At 64.9% G+C, this 19114-nt stretch overlaps 1 protein-coding gene across 3 annotated transcripts in view; it reads right to left on the reverse strand.

Moving 5' to 3' along the window:
* URB1 (URB1 ribosome biogenesis homolog) overlaps positions 1-19114 on the reverse strand; it is a 42943-nt gene that overhangs the window by 6517 nt on the left and 17312 nt on the right. For all 3 annotated transcript variants that reach the window (XM_059686316.1, XM_059686315.1, XM_059686317.1), the window contains exons 15-31: positions 18149-18268; positions 17372-17488; positions 16861-16996; positions 16149-16319; positions 14843-15024; positions 13191-13415; positions 12434-12613; positions 11273-12128; positions 10738-10939; positions 10038-10224; positions 7915-7973; positions 6570-6763; positions 5647-5757; positions 5489-5552; positions 4640-4811; positions 3931-4033; positions 344-504 (exon numbers count right to left, since the gene is read on the reverse strand). In XM_059686316.1, coding sequence (XP_059542299.1) covers positions 344-504; positions 3931-4033; positions 4640-4811; positions 5489-5552; positions 5647-5757; positions 6570-6763; positions 7915-7973; positions 10038-10224; positions 10738-10939; positions 11273-12128; positions 12434-12613; positions 13191-13415; positions 14843-15024; positions 16149-16319; positions 16861-16996; positions 17372-17488; positions 18149-18268 — 3240 coding nt within the window. The remainder of the gene's footprint in view (positions 1-343; positions 505-3930; positions 4034-4639; positions 4812-5488; positions 5553-5646; positions 5758-6569; positions 6764-7914; positions 7974-10037; positions 10225-10737; positions 10940-11272; positions 12129-12433; positions 12614-13190; positions 13416-14842; positions 15025-16148; positions 16320-16860; positions 16997-17371; positions 17489-18148; positions 18269-19114) is intronic.

Here is a 19114-nt window from a genome sequence, read left to right on the forward strand (position 1 = left end):
AGTCAGCCTGGCCCTGCGCAGCCTCAAGCACAGCCCTGCGGGCGCCTGCTCCCCGCGTCCCAGGGTTGCACGTGGCCGAGGGCAGAGAGCCCTGGCTCCAGGCCTGACGATCCAACCTGCTCCTGTCCTGCCCCGGGCACCGTGGCTGGACAACAGCCGCCTTAAACACCGAGTTTAAACCAAAGGAAGAGCCAGAGGAAACCGAGCCGCTTTGCCCGTCGACGACATGAGGGTGTGTGTAAGGGGCGACCCGTCCAGCTGCCCGCACGCCCTGCAGGAGGGACAGAGGTCTCCCGGCAACTCGGCCTGCAGACCAGGCGGAGTGCAGCCTCGGCCCACTCACCTGGGGCTGCTCTCGGAACCGGGCCCCCTCCACGTGCGAGTAGTAGGCCGCCAGCACGGAGTAGGCGGCGGCTCGCATCTGGGGGTCATAGCTGCTGAGGGCCGCGGCGGTCAGGCCCAGAGCGTTTGAGTCCACAAACTTTCGGCAATCCACCACGAGCTCTATGGGAAGTGAAACAGCATGAATTACACACGCATGCACACGACTCCACGATGCCGTGTGACACGCGAATTAAATGTCCTTTGCAGCCCACCAACATCAGGTACGTGTGCTAGAAACTGCCATAAATTGGTTAGTAGCATAAACCCTAAAGCAACATACACACACACACTGTAGCTAAAAGCCAAGGAAAATACAGTTGTATCAACAATCACATTAAATGGAAGTGACATATACATTCCAATGAAGAGGCAGAGGTGGTGAGATCGGATAAACACGCAGAACCCAGCGCCTCTGCCCACAGGAAACCACTCCAGCGCCGCGGGGCAGGTGAGAAGTGAGGACGGACGGGCACTCAGACGCCTGGGCTCCAGCAGGTCACAGTGAACCCGGCCTCTTCCCGACGGAGGGAAGCAGCCCCAGAGCCTGCGAGGCATCGACGGGAGTAAACGCAGCGCCCGGGGGAGAGGTGCAAAGGCGCACGTGTGCCCTGTCGGCTAGCACGGCGGGTGGGGTCCCTCTGGGATTGATGCTCGCTCAGTGGTCATGGCCTTCCCGAGACAGCGGGTCCCCACGTGTCGGGAGGAAGGCGGTGCTGTGCTCTGTGCTCTTCCCTGTCGCTCTGGAGCCGGGGCCTGGTGACCAGAGGGCCCTGGGCTGCCGAGTCCACAGGCCGCTGCGCAGCAGTGACGGCGCTGCTCCAGGCCTGGCCCCGATCCTCAGGTCCTCAGGTCCCGGTGCTCCGGGTCCAATCGGCAGCCCGCTCTGTGGCTTTCGCGCGGTGCTCCAGGCCTGGCCCCGATCCTCAGGTCCTCAGGTCCCGGTGCTCCGGGTCCAATCGGCAGCCCGCTCTGTGGCTTTCGCGCGGTGCGGTGCGGCGGGAAGACCTCTCCTCACCCCGCTGTCTCCTGGGGGCGGCCTGGTGGCAGGCTCGCCGCGGGGGGTGCAGGCACCGGGGCAGGGCCCTCTGCACGCGAGGGGGAAACGGGGCTGACGCGGGCTCAGGTCCCGGCGCAGGCGCCGCCGGGTCCAGCGGTGGTTCCACCCAGACGCTGGCCACACACACGCGGCCGGTGGGCGTCCACGCGCCTCGCTTCGGTGAACACTTGTTTGTCCGCGGCCTTCTTCACCATGGCAACCGCCGAAGGAGAGGCACGCTCTTCACGTGAGGAAAAGGCCAGGACTCCACTCGGCCACGCGAGCCTCGCCGGCCTGGCCACGGTGCTGGGCGGGCGTCTGTCTGTCCAGCTTCGCGCTCCCTGCTGTGCCTCCCTCCCCGACGCCTGCTTCCTCCCAACAGACGTTTCTTCACAGCGTCATGCTCCCACCTTTTGTTCTGGACGACAGGCAGCCACAGCAATGCTTAATAAGCCTGTTTCCTTGTAAAAAGTGTTTATATTTCTCTTCCTGTCTGTCCACCTCCGTGTTGTAACAAGTCTCCCTCCAGCGTGAGTGGTTGCGTGGGGCTGGCACCTTAAGCTGCTGCAAACCTTCCGCAGATGCTCTGCAGTCCCCCCCCGCCCCCCCCAGCCCCCCCGCCCCTGCCCCCGTCAGGCAGCGGAGCCTACAGGGCCGTATGTGGAGAGTCCCACCGAGAGACCCCTCGCTGGTCACCTCCCCCAAAGGCCTCCGGCCCTGTCCCCTGCCCAGAAAAGGCAACGTTCCGGATTCTGAGAAAAACATGTCCTGGTTTTACTGTTCCTATCAAGCATCTCCCAAGCCTCTGCCTGTTTCCTAAAAGCCCTATTGAGACAGATCAACAGGCTGGCTGGCTGTGACTCACGGGTCGCCTGGTCTCTCAGACTGTGGGACACGTGTCCAGTCGGAAGAGAAGCAGACTGAGCCGGCGGCCAGGCTGTGGCAGCAGCATCTTCCCGGCCACGCACGGGGGTGGGTGGGGGTGAGGGTGGGGGGCAGGCGTGCCTCCCAGCCCGCCGCTGCCACCAGGCCAACGCAGGCCGACGGAGAGCGGACAGCTGCAGGACACCGCGGTGGAGCGGGGCTGCGGTGCTGGGGGAACTCTGTGGGCCGTGCCGGGGGAGCAGCCACCCGTCACAAGGAGGCAATTTCAAGTTGGAAAAGGGAGAATCAGGACAAACAGCGAGTCTCGGACGCTGACGCGCCTGCACGTACTCGGCGGGGAGGAGCCTGGGGAGCCGTGGCCGGCACCCGCTGGCCGGGCCAGTGAGCAGACAGGACCCTTTCCTTCCTGTCTCTCTGCACCCAGCCGCCGAGACCCCACCCTCAGGCCACTGGACACGAAATGCAACTCCAAACACACACGTACAGCCAGAGCCAAGCTCCGCGGCTCCCTCCTTCCCAAGGGAAAGACCTGTGGGTAGCTGACGGCTACCTGGGGAGACCTCAGAAAATGCCCTGCCACTGAGAATCAGGATAAACGTCCAGGACAGAGGGACATAATAAAATTACGTGTTAAAAAAAAAATATATATATATATATATATATATATATATATATATATATATATATATATACACACACACACACACACTGATTGGTTTCAGAGAGAAAGGGAGAAGGAGAGAAAAACATCAATGATGAGAGAATCATTCATCAGCTGCCTCTGCACGCCCCCCACTGGGGAACGAGCCCACAACCTGGGCCTGTGCCCTTGGCCAGAATCGAACCCGGACCTTTCAGCCCACAGGCTGATGCTCTATCCACTGAGCAAACCCAGCTAGAACTATGCTTTTTGTTTTTCAAATCACTGTAGCCCAGCCAGCGTGGACCCGTGGTTGAGTGTCCAGCTATGAACCAGGAGGTCACGGCTCAATTCCCGGTCAGGGCATAGGCCCGGGTTGTGGGCTCCATCCCCACTAGGGGCGTGCAGGAGGCAGCCGGTCAGTGATTCTCTCTCATTAACGTTTCTCTCTCTCTCCCTCTCCCTTCCTCTGAAACAAAAAAATACACATATTTTTCAAAGTCCCCGTGTATCTGAAACATCGGCTATCGCTTTGCTGGAACTCGCTGGCAGGAAGGTGAGAGGCAGGAGAGCTTCCTAGTGAGCTGCACGGGGACCGCTGCGGTGAGGAACCCGACCCTGGGCCCCGCGGGCACCCCACCCCAGCTCCTGGGCCCCGCGGGCACCCCACCCCAGCCCCTGGGCCCCGCGGGCACCCCACCCCAGCCCCTGGGCCCCGCGGGCGCCCCCACCCCAGCCCCTGGGCCCCGCGGGCGCCCCCACCCCAGCCCCTGGGCCCCGCGGGCACCCCACCCCAGCCCCTGGGCCCCGCGGGCACCCCACCCCAGCCCCTGGGCCCCGCGGGCACCCCCACCCCAGCCCCTGGGCCCCGCGGGCACCCCACCCCAGCCCCTGGGCCCCGCGGGCACCCCCACCCCAGCCCCTGGGCCCCGCGGGCGCCCCCACCCCAGCCCCTGGGCCCCGCGGGCACACCAGCTGCGGTTACCTGGCCTGGTCAGCTCACTGAAGAGGTGGAGCAAAAAGCAGGGGTCGTACAGGCCATCGAGGTCACTGGGGCTTCCGTCCCTGAATATCGGGTCCTGTGTGTCCTGTGAGAGCCCGAAACAGAGGTGTGTGTCCTGTCCCCACTCTTATGTGTAACACCAGGGGGCGCTCACCCACCATCAAGAGTCCAAACTGCCTGGAACATCCGAAAGCACTGAAATGATTCTGTAACAACTAGTGCTTGTATCTGAAATATGATCTTTGGGGACAAGTTATAAACAAAACGTGCTGGTAACTGGTGGATATATGGGGCCCCGGGTGGGTATTCGGGGATCCTGGGTTAGTATAGGGGGTCATGGGTGGGTATAGGGGGGTCCTGGGTGGGTATAGGGGGTCCCGGATGGGTATAGGGGGCCTGGGTGGGGATAGAGAGCCCCGGGTGGGTATTCGGGGCCCTGTGTGGGTATAGGGGGGTCCTGGGTGGGTATAGGGGGTCCTGGGTGGGTATAGGGGGCCCTGGGTGGGTATTCGGGGCCCCAGGTGGTTGTAGGGGGCCTGTGTATGTGGCTGACAAGTGACCCAGTAAGAAGTTAACAGGAAACAGCCTGTACTTCAGGCCTCTACAGCTGAGGGTACAGTGGAGCCCTCGGAGGGCCCCCCACCCCCCGCCCCCGTGTGTGCTCCCTGGTGGCTCTGCCCGGCTCCCGCACCTCGGGGGGCAGCAGCCTCCGGGTCTGGGGGAAGTGGAGGATGGTCTTCATCATCTGGTCGCGGTCCAGCAGGCGGAGGATGTCCCCGGCGCTCGGCTGCTGCCACAGCGACTTGCCCAGGCTGCGGCTCATCTTGTGGTGCTCCACGGCCGCCGGGCCCCACAGCAGCACCCTGGGGGGCGGGGGGGGAGAGCACGGGGTCAGAGGCCCCGATGAACACCCTGGGCGGGGGGAGGGCATGGGGTCAGGGGACCTGAGGAGCACCCTGGGGGGGTGGAGAGCACGGGGTCAGAGGCCCCGATGAACACCCTGGGCGGGGGGGAGGGCATGGGGTCAGGGGACCTGAGGAGCACCCTGGGGGGGTGGAGAGCACGGGGTCAGGGGCCCCACAGGAGCACCCTGGGGGGGCGGGAACAGCACGGGGTCACGGGCCCCGTGGGAGCAGAACTGACGACGGAAGGACCATCGCAGCAGCTTTGCAGAGCAGCTGGCCGTTCTGAGTGCAGGACACGGGTCCTATCACTTCATCTCCACCATAACTTGGGGAGACGGGGGGATGAGGGTGATGCTGACGTGAGGAGGGTGGGACAGTGTCGCGATGACGACAGAGGACCCCTCACTGGAGCTCGCGATGCGCCAGGCACTGCTCTGAGCCCTTCCCCTGTACTAACTCCCCGGATCCCACAGCTCAGCCAGCAGGCGGCCGCACCGAGCCGGGGAGCCGGGGAGCCACACCCACCCCTCCGGAGAACCAGAAAGGAACGGAGGAGATCTGGGGCTGCTGGGCCCACTGAGCCCGTCTCGGGTGGCGCCCTCCGGCCTGCCACTCGCCCCTCAGCCAGCGCCCACCTGAAGCTGACGAGGCTGAGGTTGTTGTGTTCGTACGCCCGGAGGAGGAGTAAGATCTTCTGGTCTGGAGGGCAGTTGAAGGTCAAGTTAGAGGGTGAATCCTTGCCCCCCTCCCCCCTCCCCCCTCCCTCCCGCCCCCCTCACCCCATCCTCCTCACCCAGGACGCTGAGCGAGGCGCCGTAGGCCCCCAGGAGCACGGCGAAGTGGCTGCTCTCGCAGACGGACGGGCACAGCTGCACGAGCCCCGCCAGCAGGTCCACCAGCGCCTCTGGGAGAAGCAGCAGCGTGAGCAGCAGCGTGTGTGTGTGTGCGCGCGCGCGTGTGTGCATGGGCGTGCGGTCGAAATGAGAGGAGGACGCGTCCAGGGAGACCAAGAGCGTGAGCCCTCCTCCGAGCGAGCCTGGGCTGGGGGTGCAGCGCGCCGTCCTCGCTCCCCCGCTCTGACAGGCCGACTGAACTCAGCCCACGGCCCCTCCCCAACCTCAGCCACCAAGGACCCCACGGCCCGCCCTCCCCACGGCCCTCATGCTCCTCCCCCGCCTGAGCTGAGGGCGCCGCCTGCTCGCCTCCTGCCCACTGACTCGGGGAGGCTCTCTTCACTGTGCAGTGGGCGACCTCAGTGACTTCCAATGGTTTGGGGGCGTCAACTGTGTGGCTTCAGGAGGGCAGGGCCCTCAGGCATCTCCCTGTGTGTCCACAGCCCACGCCAAGCTGGGCTCTCGGGCGCTGAACACACGGACCCGGACGGAGGGCACTGAGCCCGGCTCTCCGAGTCCCAGCAGGGACCTGGCCCTCGCCAAGGTTCCCATCCTCCCACTGAGATGTTCCATGCAGCCGAACAATTCCTCTCGGGCGACTCCCTACCCCAGGTCTGCCCTCCCGTGCCCACGGCACGGCCCCAAGGCCAGGAACCAACTCTGTGGGCGGGAGCGGCTCCGGGCCGGAAGGGCCTGCCCCGCGGCCTGGCCTCCGCAGGGGACACCTCGCGTGGCCTGGATCTGACGGACAAGCGCCCTCCCTCCGGCAGAGCCCAGCGGCAGGTGAGTCAGGGCTCTGCCTCGGGTGGGGGGGTCTCCTCACCTTTCACCTGGCCGTCGGGGGCTCCCTCCTCCGCGGACGCCAGCAGGGTGGGCAGGAACAGGGAGTGCTGGGCCAGCATCATGTGGACCACGGGGAGCGGGACCAGGCTGGCCCGCACGGGGCTGTCGGGCCGGTACAGGAGCTGCACGGCGGTGTGGAGCGCCCTCAGAAACGTGGGGTCCTGATACTGAAACCTGGGGGTAGCATCGAAGGGAAACTGCTTCCTAAGGGAACTTCGCTTCCCAGGAAACAGAAAACACGTCTGGGCCGTCTGTGACGCCTCTCCCATCCCCAAGGGCCTCCTGCTCTAGGACAGGAAGTTCCGGTCACAGGTGAACACTAAGCCACGTGACATGCAGTGGGCGTTCTAGAAACATCCACCACAGGCGGACAGACACCGCCACCGTGTGCTGGCGCTCGCAGCCTCCAGCTTGTGACCCGCCACTCGCTCCTCTGCTCGTGGGACAGCGTCGGTGTCAAGGGGAACAGCCAGGAGCGAGGGCCGCAGCCCATGGCACGGCTCCGGGCGCCGGGCGCCAGGATCAGAGTCCGCTCGATCATGTCAGCGAGGACGTGGGGCGCGGGGAGGGAGGAGCTCCCCACCCCGCTCAGTCGGCCCAGCCCTGGGCCCGGGCTGCAGCGGTGCCCACGCCGGCCGCCGGTGCGGCCCTCCCCGGGAAGCTGGTGCGTGGGCACCGAGGCAGCAGCCACGGCGGGGAGGGCGGGAGACGCTGTCCACCTCGAACAGTAACTGGTGCAGCCGAGACGCGAGGCCCCGCAGCAGGAGCCGTGAGTGACTGCGAGGCCCCGGGTCCACACGGGTAACGGGGACATCGAGGTAACAGGAGGGACCCACACGGGCACTGTTGTTCAGGGACACAGTGACGTGCCCGGTATGAACACACGCGTGGCCACGGCAGGCTCCACCTCAGCGGGACACGGCGGGCAAGGGCGGGAGGAGGACAGCGGGACAAGCACAGGCCGCGGCCAGCAGTCTCCACGCTTCTGCTTCTCTAACAGCATTTCCCGGTCCAGAGGCTGCCTCTCGCCCTCCTCACAGCACACTGCGCCGCGGGCGGCCTGCCACCTCGCGCTACACACCGTGTCCCTGAGACGGGACTAGCAGCTGCCCTACGTCACCAGACATTCGCCCCAGGACACAAACCACCCGCCAGTGCGGCTCAGCGGTCGGAGCATCGTCACAAGCGCTGAAGGGCCAGAGGTCCGACTGCCCGTCAGGAAAGCAACCGACTGACGTTTCCCTCTCACATCGACGCTCCTCTCTCCATCCCTTCCCCGATGCCCGCGGGTGAGGGTGGAAAGGAGAGAAAAGCCATCGACTTACTTGAGTCCCGTCTTCACAAACTGCTGCCAATCCCCAGGACCCACTTCATCAGCTGAGCTCTGTGAAGACAGCGAGGAACAGACAGGAAACATCCCGGGGGAACCAGACATGGAACTTAAACTCGAGCTGCTCCCTAAACGCGGGACACAGTCACCTAAACAGGCCGCACAACGTGCTCATCGCACGGGGTTTGTAAGGCTGCTTCACACGAGGAGGGACCCTGTCCCGCACCCAGGCTCACCCAGGAGCGAAGGGAACGCCCCGGCGCGGCTGCTGTCCCTCTGCTGCTCCAGCCAGCACTGGATTCACTGCACACGGCCCCCACCCCGGCTGCTAACACACGTGACAACATCCACCCGCAGGGCCAGGGCGGGTCCCAGCCACCAACGCGGAGACAATCTCCCGCGCGCTCTCCCGTGACGTCAGAGGAGCGGCTGCTCTGCCGGGAGGGACCGGCTAGGACATCGGGACTTTCTGGGAGGACGGGAACCGTGGCGGGAGTGTGGGCACCAGGGGCGTGTATCTGTCAACACGAACTGTGCACCTTAGAGCTTACATCTCCGACCTGAGAATACACTCCCGGCCCCGCGGGCAGCGCCAATGGTTAGAGCGCCGCCCCAACCTGCCAAGGCTGCGCGCTGGGTCCCCGTCAGGGCACACGAGAGCCAACCCACGAGCGCACACACGAGCGGGACAACAAACTGACGCCTGTCTGTCTCTCTCCAAAATGAATTTCAAATAAAGAAAATGCATTCCAATGACAAGAAAAGGGCTGGCGTGGGTGTTGATGGTGGGGAGGCTGTGTGTGTGCTGGGGGGGCAGAGGGGATATGGGGACCTCTGCACTTTTCACTCAGTTTTACTGTGAGTCTAAAACTGCGCTGGGAAATAAAAAGGTCTATTAGCAAGGAAGAGAGAGAAACAGGAAAGCCGGGGAGGAGGCAGGCCTTGAGGACTCAAATCCCTGAGAGCAGAGCCTGTCACTCAGGCACCAAGCCAGCCTGCTGGGCGGGCGATGGCCGCGCAGGGATTCCCACGGTGGGGGTGGCAGCAGCCCCGCCCGCTCCTCCTCGTCCCTGGTTCTGCCATCGGGGGCCTGGGAGCCAGCCTGACACCCACAGCCCATCACACACGGGTCCAGGCTGGAATGCAGGCTGTGAGGGCCCAGGCCCAGGACGCAGACACACTGCTCGGTCTCTGACCTCCGAGTGTATGACACTCACCCAACCTCCACGTCTATACACACACGTCAGCGTCTATGACTTTAAAGGGACATTCACTGTGCCCTGAGGAGTGACTCCTACGTCAGCTTTCAGAACGCTAATCATCTCCACGTAAAAACGTAACGTTAAAAAACCCACACTCCAATAGAAGGATATAATGGCCCAAAATAGCTGAATATTTCCAAATTTTATAGAAGCTCCAAACTCACAGAGACAACAAGCTCCTTGAACTCAAAGCGCAGGAAACTGGAAGGAAAGTAACTAAGGCGCCTCAGGTCATACTCCAGCTGCTATGGCTGCTGTGCAGAAAACACCCTAAAAGCAGCCAGAGAAAAGGATGTGCTTTACAGGAACAAAAGCAAGAACAACAACTGTCTCATCAGAAACAGCGCACGCCAAGGACAGGAGAGCAACACCGTGAAATGCTTAGGAAAACGGAAACCTGGGATTTTACACCCATCCAGCCTCTTCTCAGCCCACGCTGCGGGCAGTGCCACCCGATCCTAAATCCAAACAAGGACATTGCGTGAAGTTAAAATTAAAACTACCCTCATGCACACAGATGCAAACGTTCTTAATAAAACACCAGCACATCAAGTCCAACAACATCTAAAAATTAAAGCGGGAGGGGGAAGTAACGCCCACAGCCCCGGAGCCCAAGGTTGGTCTCATCTTCCAAGGCCCACAGAACTCACTCACTGGCGGACGAAGCAAGACGGAAAAGCCAGACAGTCTCAGAAGATGCAGCAACGTGCCTGCTGAAGGCCACCTGCCCCGCGGCCTCCCAGACAGGGCCCTCGCCCGCCCTGGCCCCGGCCAGGCCCCGTGAGCGTGCTGTGCCCCTGGCCGGTCGTCCTATCCCGGACGACCACCCGGACCTCGGGAAAGGCGGCACACCTACCAGCAGCCGGCGGAACCGCAGCAGCATCTGCTCCTCCTGGCCCTGGGCCCCGTCCTGGCCGCGCTCCCGGCCGCCGAAGGACCCGACCAGCCACTTCACGCAGCACTCCAGCAGCTTCTCTCTCCAGGCGTGCAGCTCTGCTTCCGCCCCCTCCAGGGCGGCCGAGACGGCGTCGGCCACGATCCAGCTGCAGCAGAAGACAGGTCTCAGGGTCAGAGGTGGTGGCCTACACCCCAGCTTTAAGGACAACCCGACGTGACAATGGGCCGCACGCCCCGCGCCCCTCCCTGTGCTGCCCAAGCACAGGGACCACAGCGCCTCCTGCCCTCGTCTGATATCGAGGATGGGCCAGCGCTCTCACGGCTGGGGGACCACAGAGCAGCCAGAGAAAGGGCACCTGCCCCGATGCCGTCAGGTCAGGTTGTCTAACCTCCCGACGACATTTCCAGCGGATCCTTCTTCCTTGTGGGGGTGGGGGTGGGCTGTCCTTGGCTTCCACCCTCTGGTGCCCCCGCCCCGTGTTGTAATAACACAGCAGACATTGCCCCTGTCCGGGGGGGGGGGGGGGGAGCCCGCCAGCAGGATGGCTGGAAGTTCGTCAGGAAAGGGCTTCCCCCGGAACGGTGACGGCGCAACAGCACCGCGGGGCTCACCAGCAGGTGCAGCCCAGGGAGCAGCCACCAGGCCCCAGCCTTCGCACCTCTTGTGACCGTCTGGAGTCTGGAGCGAGCTGGGCAGACGGTCCTTGAGGACACTCAGGTCCTTGGCTCTCGCGAACGGGACCAGCTGGGCCAGGACCTCTGGATGCAGCCCAGCCTCTGAGGGCCCGTCAGCACCGAGGAGCCGGGTCCGCAGCCGTCTCCACAGGGCCATCCTCAGGGTCAGGACGACAGCAGAGGGCACTGGGCGGACACAGGGCGGTGTCACATGGGCGGGTGTGTGGAGCCGCGTGGACGAGCTCACGGAATCTCGTGAGGGCCGAGGTCCCACGGGTGGCCTGACACTGGTCCTCCTTGGCGGCCCTGCTTCACGTGGCAGCTCAAGGTTGAGGGGAGCTGTGTAGGGGTGACTCCTCCAGCCGTAAGGTCAAGGGGGGGGGCTGCTGAGTGAGCATTTCTCGTCTTTCTCCCTCTCAGAGCTGGTCAGGCTGGGAGAAAGGAGCTGACCACCCCAGCACACGGAGTCCGGAGCTCACAGGGGGACCCGCCGCCCGACCTCACGCCGCCCTCCCGTACCTGCTGCTGGGCGCGTGGGGCGTCCCTGGGTCCGGCGCTGGAGGTAGCTGTGCACCAGGGGCAGGACGTCTTCCAGGCCCTCCTGCAGGCGGGGCCCCGCGCCTGGCTGCCGGCACCACAGCTCGAACCGCAGCAGGTGGGGCCAGCTCCGCTGCACCAGCAGCGCGGCGATGCCCAGGGCCGCGGGCGTGCGCCGCGCCAGGCAGTAGTCCAGCAGGCCGACCCCGACCACGGCGGCCAGCTCGGGCTCCCTCTGCAGGGAGCGCAGGAACACGGCGTCCAGCTCGTCCACGGCCAGCGTGGGCAGCAGAGCCCCCAGGCCTCGCACGTACTCCGCGGCCCAGAGGAGCTCGCCGCTCGGCAGCTGGCCCTGGGGGCTGCCGGTCAACAGCTGGACCAGGGTCTGGCCGAGAGCGCTCAGGCCCCGCTCCTTCCCGGCTGCCGTCGTGGGCCGCTGGGCCACCAGGTGGGCCTCGGGCAGGCTCAGCAGGGCCAGGGTGACCTCCCGGAGCTGGGCGCCCTCCATGTACGCGTGCAGCGCCTGCAGGGCCTCGAGCTGCGGGAGGGCCTTCGGTGGCGCGGTGGCCGGGCCCGCCCTCCGGTCCCGCAGCTCCCTCAGCACGCTCTGGGCGACGGCCTCCGAGTACCTGGCCAGGAGGCCCAGCCGCCCGCAGCTGCGGAGGATCGGGGCGCTCGCCGTCAGCAGCGGCAGGACCCCTGCACTGAGGTGGGCGCCCAGGAGCTTCGCCAGGACGGGGCTGAGTGTGTGCGGGGGCAGGGCCTGCCGCTCCAGGGCCAGGAACCAGCCCTCCAGCGTGGGGTGGCGGAGTGCGGCCACCAGCACCTCCTCCAGTGTCTGGAAGACACAAACGGCCACTCTCAGGGGACTGGGGCCAGTGGGGGGCCGGCAGCCGCTGTGCCAGTCTTCACCATGTTGAGTAGGATGGAAGCCCCTCTCAGGGGAGCCCAGCACCCCACCCTGGGCCCGGGCAAAGCTGGACCCCACTGCCACGCGTCTCTGCCCAGCAGGAGCCTGAGGGCTGGACCGTGGCCTGGGCAGTGCCCCTCAGCCTGCAGGTCCCAAGATTTAGCCCGAATTCACTGCAGCAAACCACCCCCCCACCCCCACTCAGCGAGGATGGCCAAGCAGAGCCACGGTACCGTGTCGCCGGCCAGCTCCAGCGAGGCCGCAGACTCCGCATCCAGGAAGAGGTCGGCCTCGGCCCGCGCGGCCTCGCACTTCTCCCGGTTCTGGGTGTCCAGCTGCGCGCAGTGCACGACCAGGCGCCGGAGCAGGTCCAGGAGCAGCTGCAGGAGGGGGGGCCCCGCGCCCCTGCCCAGCTGTGGGGAGAGCCAGGCAACCTCAGGCCAGGCAGGGCTGCCCGTCACCAGGCAGTGCCGGGCCCTCCCTGACCAGGGGCACGATGCCACCAGCAACAAGGACCGAGGCCAGGCTGGCAACTGCTTGAAAAAGGCTGTTAACCTCAGAGTCGTTTCCCAATAGGACGTGGCCTCCTGAACCCTGACCAAGGCACAGGGCTCTTCTGACCAAAACGTGAGCAGGCCCAGCTCCACCCCTGCCCTGAGGCTCCATATCCACGTCAGGGACAGAGAGCTCACTGCTGAGCCACCGTGCGACCACGTACAAAAGAAGGAGCTGGCCGTGCCTCGGCGCCACCACGGTGGGAAGGGCCCCGCCCCGCCAGCAGCTGCCCAGCGACCAGGCCCAGCAGCACGTGGCCCCGTCTGCAGCTAGGGGCTCGCGGGAGGAAATGGGTGCCTAACCCCCGGGTGCCTGTCCCAGGAGGAGAGGCTGTGGGCACAGGGCACTGAATTAGCTGCCGGGACCTCGGGGGCGGCTGCCGGGACCTCGGGGGCGGCTGCCGGGAGGCGTGTGGCCTGCGGAGAAGGCGCTCACCTGGCGGAAGCGCTCCACGCTGGTCCGCAAGTACAGCAGCACGTGCCTCACGGACAGCAAGACGCGGTGCATGGGCAGGTGGGGGACGGCCTCCCGCAGCCGCGCCTGCACCGCCTCGTCCAGCAGCGCGGCCTTGTCCTCGCTCCGGAAGGCCGCCTGCAGCAGGGCCCCGAAGGAGGGGGCCCGGGGGTCCTGGGGGTCCTGGCTGCGCGGCGTCTGCGGAAGCTGGAGGAAGAGGACAGACAGTCACCCCAGAGGCAGGTGCACAGCCTGGGGGGCAGGTCCAGGCGACACCCCAACCAGGGGACGTCCCACAGCAACCGGACGCCCACTGGGAAACACGTGACCACGCGGCACATTAGGTGTCTCACACCCGAGGACACAGGCTGCCGTAGGGGCCACGGGACAGACAGCCTGCACCCCGCAGCCACTGTGCTGGTCTCTGGGACAGGAAGTCACCCAGCAGGCAGGGCACTGGCTCCTCAAGCGGGGAGCCTTCCACAGCCGCCCCTGCCCACCCCCCCCCAGGAGCCTCAGTTAGAGGAGCTCATCGGGGAGAGAAAGCAGCTGCAGGCACAGCTCTGGAGTCACTCAGTCTCTCACTCCCAGCTGCCTTTTTTTTTTTTTTAAATATATTTTTATTGATTTCTTACAGAGAGGAAGGGAGAGGGATAGAGAGTGAGAAACATTGATGAGAGAGAAGCATCGATCAGCTGCCTCCTGCACACTCCCCACTGGGGATGTGCCCACAACCAAGGTACATGCCCTTGACCGGAATCGAACCTGGGACCCTTGAGTCTGCAGGCCAACGCTCTATCCACTGAGCCACACCGGTCAGGGCCCAACTGCCTTCTTTACCAGATGGCAGCTTGTATTTATACCGTCCAAACACCACGCCCCCCCCCCCCCCGGAAGCCGCCCCCCCCCCGGAAGCTGCCCCCCCGCCCCCCCAGGGAAGCCACTCCCTGACAGGGAAACCACGCCCCCAGGGGAGGGAAACACATTCGGGCAGGGAAAGGGCTGCACATGCCCTGAAGCTCAGCGGGTCCAAGGTGGGGCTCTGGACAGCAGTCACTAGGGAACGTGCTGGAAATGCCACTGCAGGCCCCACGCAGACCTGCTGGGTCAGACCGGCTGGGGTGCAGCTGCAGGGGTTCGGAGACCCTCAAAGGGGAGAAGCCCTGTGCCCTCCGCAGGGCGGACGCTCATGCTCAGGGCGGACGCTCATGCTCCAAGCACCTGCCCCAGAGTGCAGCCCGAAGCGGCCTCACCTCCACACAGGTTCTAGCCCGGCCTGTCGCGTGGGCCTGGGGCCGCTGGTGAAGAGCGTGGGGGCTGGGGAGGGTCTGACAACTGAGCTCAAGAAGCCCTGGGTGCTAAGGGCCATGGAGGACCCTGGAGGACGGCACAGCAAGGGTGCAGCTTGCTGGGGGGGGAGGAAAAGGCACCCCGCCCAAGGCCGACCCCAGCAGCTGCCCCGTTACCCAGCAGCCAGAGCGCATGGCTCCCCACCAGCCGTGTGTGCTCTGACGCAGGGAAGCGAGGTGAGGAATGTCGCCCGCACAGCGACCCAGCTAGGCCTCGGGAAGCACGCTCGGTGTCCCGGGACAGGCTGGTCCCTGCGGGAGCGCTGGGGCGTGGCACCCACTCACCGCGGCCTCCTGGGCGGGCTCCGGGATCCAGAGGCGGTAGTAGCTGCTGAAACAGCACAGCTGTGGGACCGGAGGCGCCAGCTGGTCGTAGGCCTGGAGCAGGAGGCACAGCGCCAGTGGGTCCCGCTGGCTGTGCAGGAGGTCTGTGAGCACGGCCGTCAGGTACGCCACGACGCTGTCCCCTGCGGAGGAAGAAGGCGGGGGGCAGGGCTCAGGGCCAGCCTCTGGTGACCCATCCACACACCCACTCCGTGTTCAGAGCAGGGAAATCCACCAGGGTCAAGTGACCACGCTGGGGGCAGATGCCACCGGCACAGGCCCCAGAGGCTCCAGGTCCTGAGGCCAGAGGGGCACCCGGGCATGGGAGAGGCGTGGCACCACCTTCTGGAGGACGCTGCCCTCGCCCCCTGGGGGACGGCCCCGGGCCCATCACCAGGTCCAGAAAGAGACCTTTACTCGCTAACACAGGGACACGCTGGGGCTTGTTTGTTGCTGCAGCCACGTCTGAGCGAGCCTCACTCATGACACTGTGATCTGGGCGCACTTCCTGGGGTCTACGTTGCCTGGACACCCATCAAATACGAAGAACTCATGCTTTAGCATCAAGCAATCGAGAAACAAGCCCTGACCGGTTTGGCTTAGTGGATAGAGCGTTGGCCTGCGGACTAAAGGGTCCTGGGCTGGATTCTGATCAAGGGCACATGCCCGGGTTGTGTGCCCAGTGGGGGGTGTGCAGGAGGCAGCCAATCAATGATCATCTCATCACTGATGTTCTATCTCTCTCTCTCCCTCTCAGAAATCAATAAAATTACGTGTTGTCTTTTTTAAAAGCAGTGAAAAGATGGGTGTTACAGCAGGGTCTGTGCAGGCGTGCACACACGGGACGTGAGACTCATCCTCCAGCGGCCCCCCCCCCCAGCGGCCTCTAGCCCCTACGCTGCCCGCTGAGCCCCGCCCGCCAAGCCCCGCCCACTGAGCCCCTCATCCTGAGCCCCGCCCACTGAGCCCCTCCCGCCGAGCCCCGCCCACTGAGCCCCTCATCCTGAGCCCCGCCCGCCAAGCCCCGCCCACTGAACCCCTCATGCTGAGCCCCGCCCGCCGAGCCCCTCCCGCCGAGCCCCGCCCACTGAGCCCCTCATGCCGAGCCCCGCCCACTGAGCCCCTCATGCTGAGCCCTGCCCGCTGAGCCCCGCCCACCGGCAGCTCCCACTCTGGTGGGTTTTCAGCGACTATCCTCAGGCCCCTGGAGCCCACCTCCCCCCACAGGAGCCCCGCTGGCCCGACGCCCACGTCCGCCCGCAGACACCTGCTTCGCGCTCCGTCCCCAGCAGCAGCTTGTTCCTGGCCTCCAGGGCGGCGGGGGCCACGGGGCTGAACGGGAACGTGAGCAGGGCCATGTCTTCGCTCAGCGAGCATCCGATTTCCTCGTCCAGGCCCTCGCTGCCCTCCACCAGCACGTCCACCATGTCCAGCACGTCTGAGGCGGGGGGAGGGGGAGAGGTCGCGCATGGTGAGAGCCAGGGAGGGAGGAGCAGGAGAAGGTGGGTGAAAGGAGAGTCAACACCCTGCTTCTGGGGGGGGGGGAGGCTTAACATAGTCTGATTCTAAGCAGATGAGGACACGCCCAGCTCAGGGGACAGTGAGCCGCCAGAAGGCGTCCCCTGGACACTGAGGAGAACAAGCCACACCTGGGCGCACCAGAGCCGGGTGGGCGGCACCCGGTTCCCCTCCCGCCCAAGTGCTGCGCGAGGCTGACAGCGGCCTCGAGAACACACCGTGAGGACTGAGCCCGTCGGGCTGTCATGAGGTTGGGCAGTAGGACCTGTGAGCTCAGATCGGCCCTGCACGAAGCAAGCCCCGCACACGTCTCCGCCTCGTAAATGGACGGTGTGATGTCATGTCCACATGGGCTGGGCTTTGAGCAGGTTTGCGCTCGGCAACCCAGAACGCGATTCCTGTTCTGGGTCTAACAGGCCAGGGCAGCTGGGCCTAGAAGCAGGCACAGGGAGCGCACTGACCGTCGATGTGGGAGATGGGGATGCTGGCGTCGTCGGCGTCCTGCTTGGCCGCGGCCTGCAGCGTGCTGGCTTCCTGGACGAAGTCGGAGGCCTTGTCGGTGTACACGTAGGGGTTCGCCACCAACGTCAGCAGCACCTGGCACAAGGGAGCCGAGAGGAGAGCAGCCAGAGGTCACAAAGTGTCCCAACCCCCCCCCCCCCCCCCGGGACATGGGAGCAGCTGCAGTGCTCACGCCTCCGCGAGAACGGGAGCTTCCTGCCAAGCTCTTAAAGCATTTTGTAGAATTTTCAAAAACATCTCCTTCCAGTGCGTCTATCGTCGCTTTTACCATCACTTAGCTACCACTGTCCTGTGCAAAAGCAGGGCCTTAAAGGACATCAAACAGCATCGTCTCCTCTTGTTGTACAGGCTGAGTGTCGGCAGGAAGCAGGTGAGCCAGGAGGCCGGGGGGCCTGGGCCTGACCCCTCGGGGGACCCTCCCGGCACGCTCTGGGCATGGGCAGTGCTCACTCGTTCCAGGAACCGGAGGACGGCCTCCCGTCGGTGCTCCGTGGGGTCGTGCAGGTGCTCCAGCCACAGCTCCAGCTCCCTCCACGTGTGCTCGAACACGCCCGTGTCCCGCAAGATCTGCGCGAGCAGACGGCCGGCAGGTCAGCAGGGCCTGGCTCTGTGGGGCTGGCCGGGTGGCGGGCCCCATGGGACGCGGACCCCAGGGAGCCCGAGGGCCCGAGACTCCCCCGCAGTCTCACTAAACGCTGTTCTCTCTGCCCCGCCCGGAGGGGACAGGAAGAGCACCTGTGCTCGCCTTCCCTCAGCGTCTCCCAACGCACAGGACACGCCGGCTCCAGGAGGCGCGGCCTCGCCCCGGACCCGCCCTGTCCCAGGCACACGTGTGCGACGCGGCCCAGGCAGCTGCGCACCCCCAGCCTGCCAGATGCCCGAGCCTCTTGGGCACCGAGCCAGCCACGCCCACCCCCTGGGCGAGGCCCACCCCCCTGCCCACGAGGACGGTTTGATGTGAACCTGGGGCGAGCAGGTGACCAGGCTGCCAGGAAGCAGGACCAGGACCCAAACCGCAGAGCCGACGCGAGCTCACACGCCCCCACAGCCCGCGTCTCTCAGGGACACAGCACGTCTAAGACGCCACCCCTGGGACGCCCACAGCGCCTTCAGGCTTAAATGATCGGAGTCGAGACCCTCGATCCAGCAAGCCTGACGACGCACCTACTGTGCGGACTGTGCTCAGCGCCTGGAGCCAGGAGCAGGCGCGGGCGCGGGCGTGCTCACCTTCACGATGAGGCGCTTGGTGGACGACTTGAGCTGCGAGTGGGCGCTGGCCACAAACATCTTCATCAGCAGGTAGAACACGGACCGCTCGCCCCCAAGGAGCTCCGCCTCCGGGCCCTCCTGGGGTCGGGACAGCAGAGTCAGCGGGCTCCCCCCAGCCAGGACTGGACCCTCCACTTGTGGCTGAGACCCTGTGCTCAGCGCCTCATCTCTAAGTTATGGCCAGCGAGCGTGCAGCAGCCAGCGAGCCATCACAGAGCACACTCGTGCAGCAGCCAGCGAGCCGTGACAAAGCACACGCGTGCAGCAGCCAGCGAGCCGTGACAGAGCACACGCGTGCAGCAGCCAGCGAGCCGTGACAAAGCACACGCGTGCAGCAGCCAGCGAGCCGTGACAGAGCACATGCGTGGAGCAGCCAGCAAGCCGTCACAGAGTACACGCATGCAGCGGCCAGTGAGCCGTGACAGAGCACACGCGTGGAGCGGCCAGCGAGCCGTCACAGAGCACACGCGTGGAGCCTGGCACGTAGGAAGTCCTCCAGCGGAACACCTCAACCAGGATGCAGGGTGACCTCAGAGAGAGGACTTGGGGGGTGACGAGGGGAGAAATACAATGACCCCATGGCCACAGCATCCTACCCCTTTCTGGAAATATCACGTGTAAAGATGTAAACACATGCTTCCATGCTATGGGTCCCACGAGATCTTAAGTTTCGAGTCTTATAAAAACGTCACCTGAGCCCTGGCTGGTTTGGCTCAGTGGCTAGAGCATCGGCCTGCGGACTGAAGGGTCCCAGGTTCGATTCCAGCCAGGGGCACATGCCCGGGTTGCGGGCTGGATCCCCAGTGGGGGGTGTGCAGGAGGCAGTCAATTGATGATTCTCCCTCATCATTGATGTTTCTCTCTTTCCCTCTCTGAAATATATATTTTTTTAAAAAATCACCTGAACTACTGAGAAACACGCAG

The sequence above is a fragment of the Myotis daubentonii genome, chromosome 3 (assembly GCF_963259705.1).
Source record: "Myotis daubentonii chromosome 3, mMyoDau2.1, whole genome shotgun sequence".
Lineage (NCBI taxonomy): Eukaryota > Metazoa > Chordata > Mammalia > Chiroptera > Vespertilionidae > Myotis > Myotis daubentonii.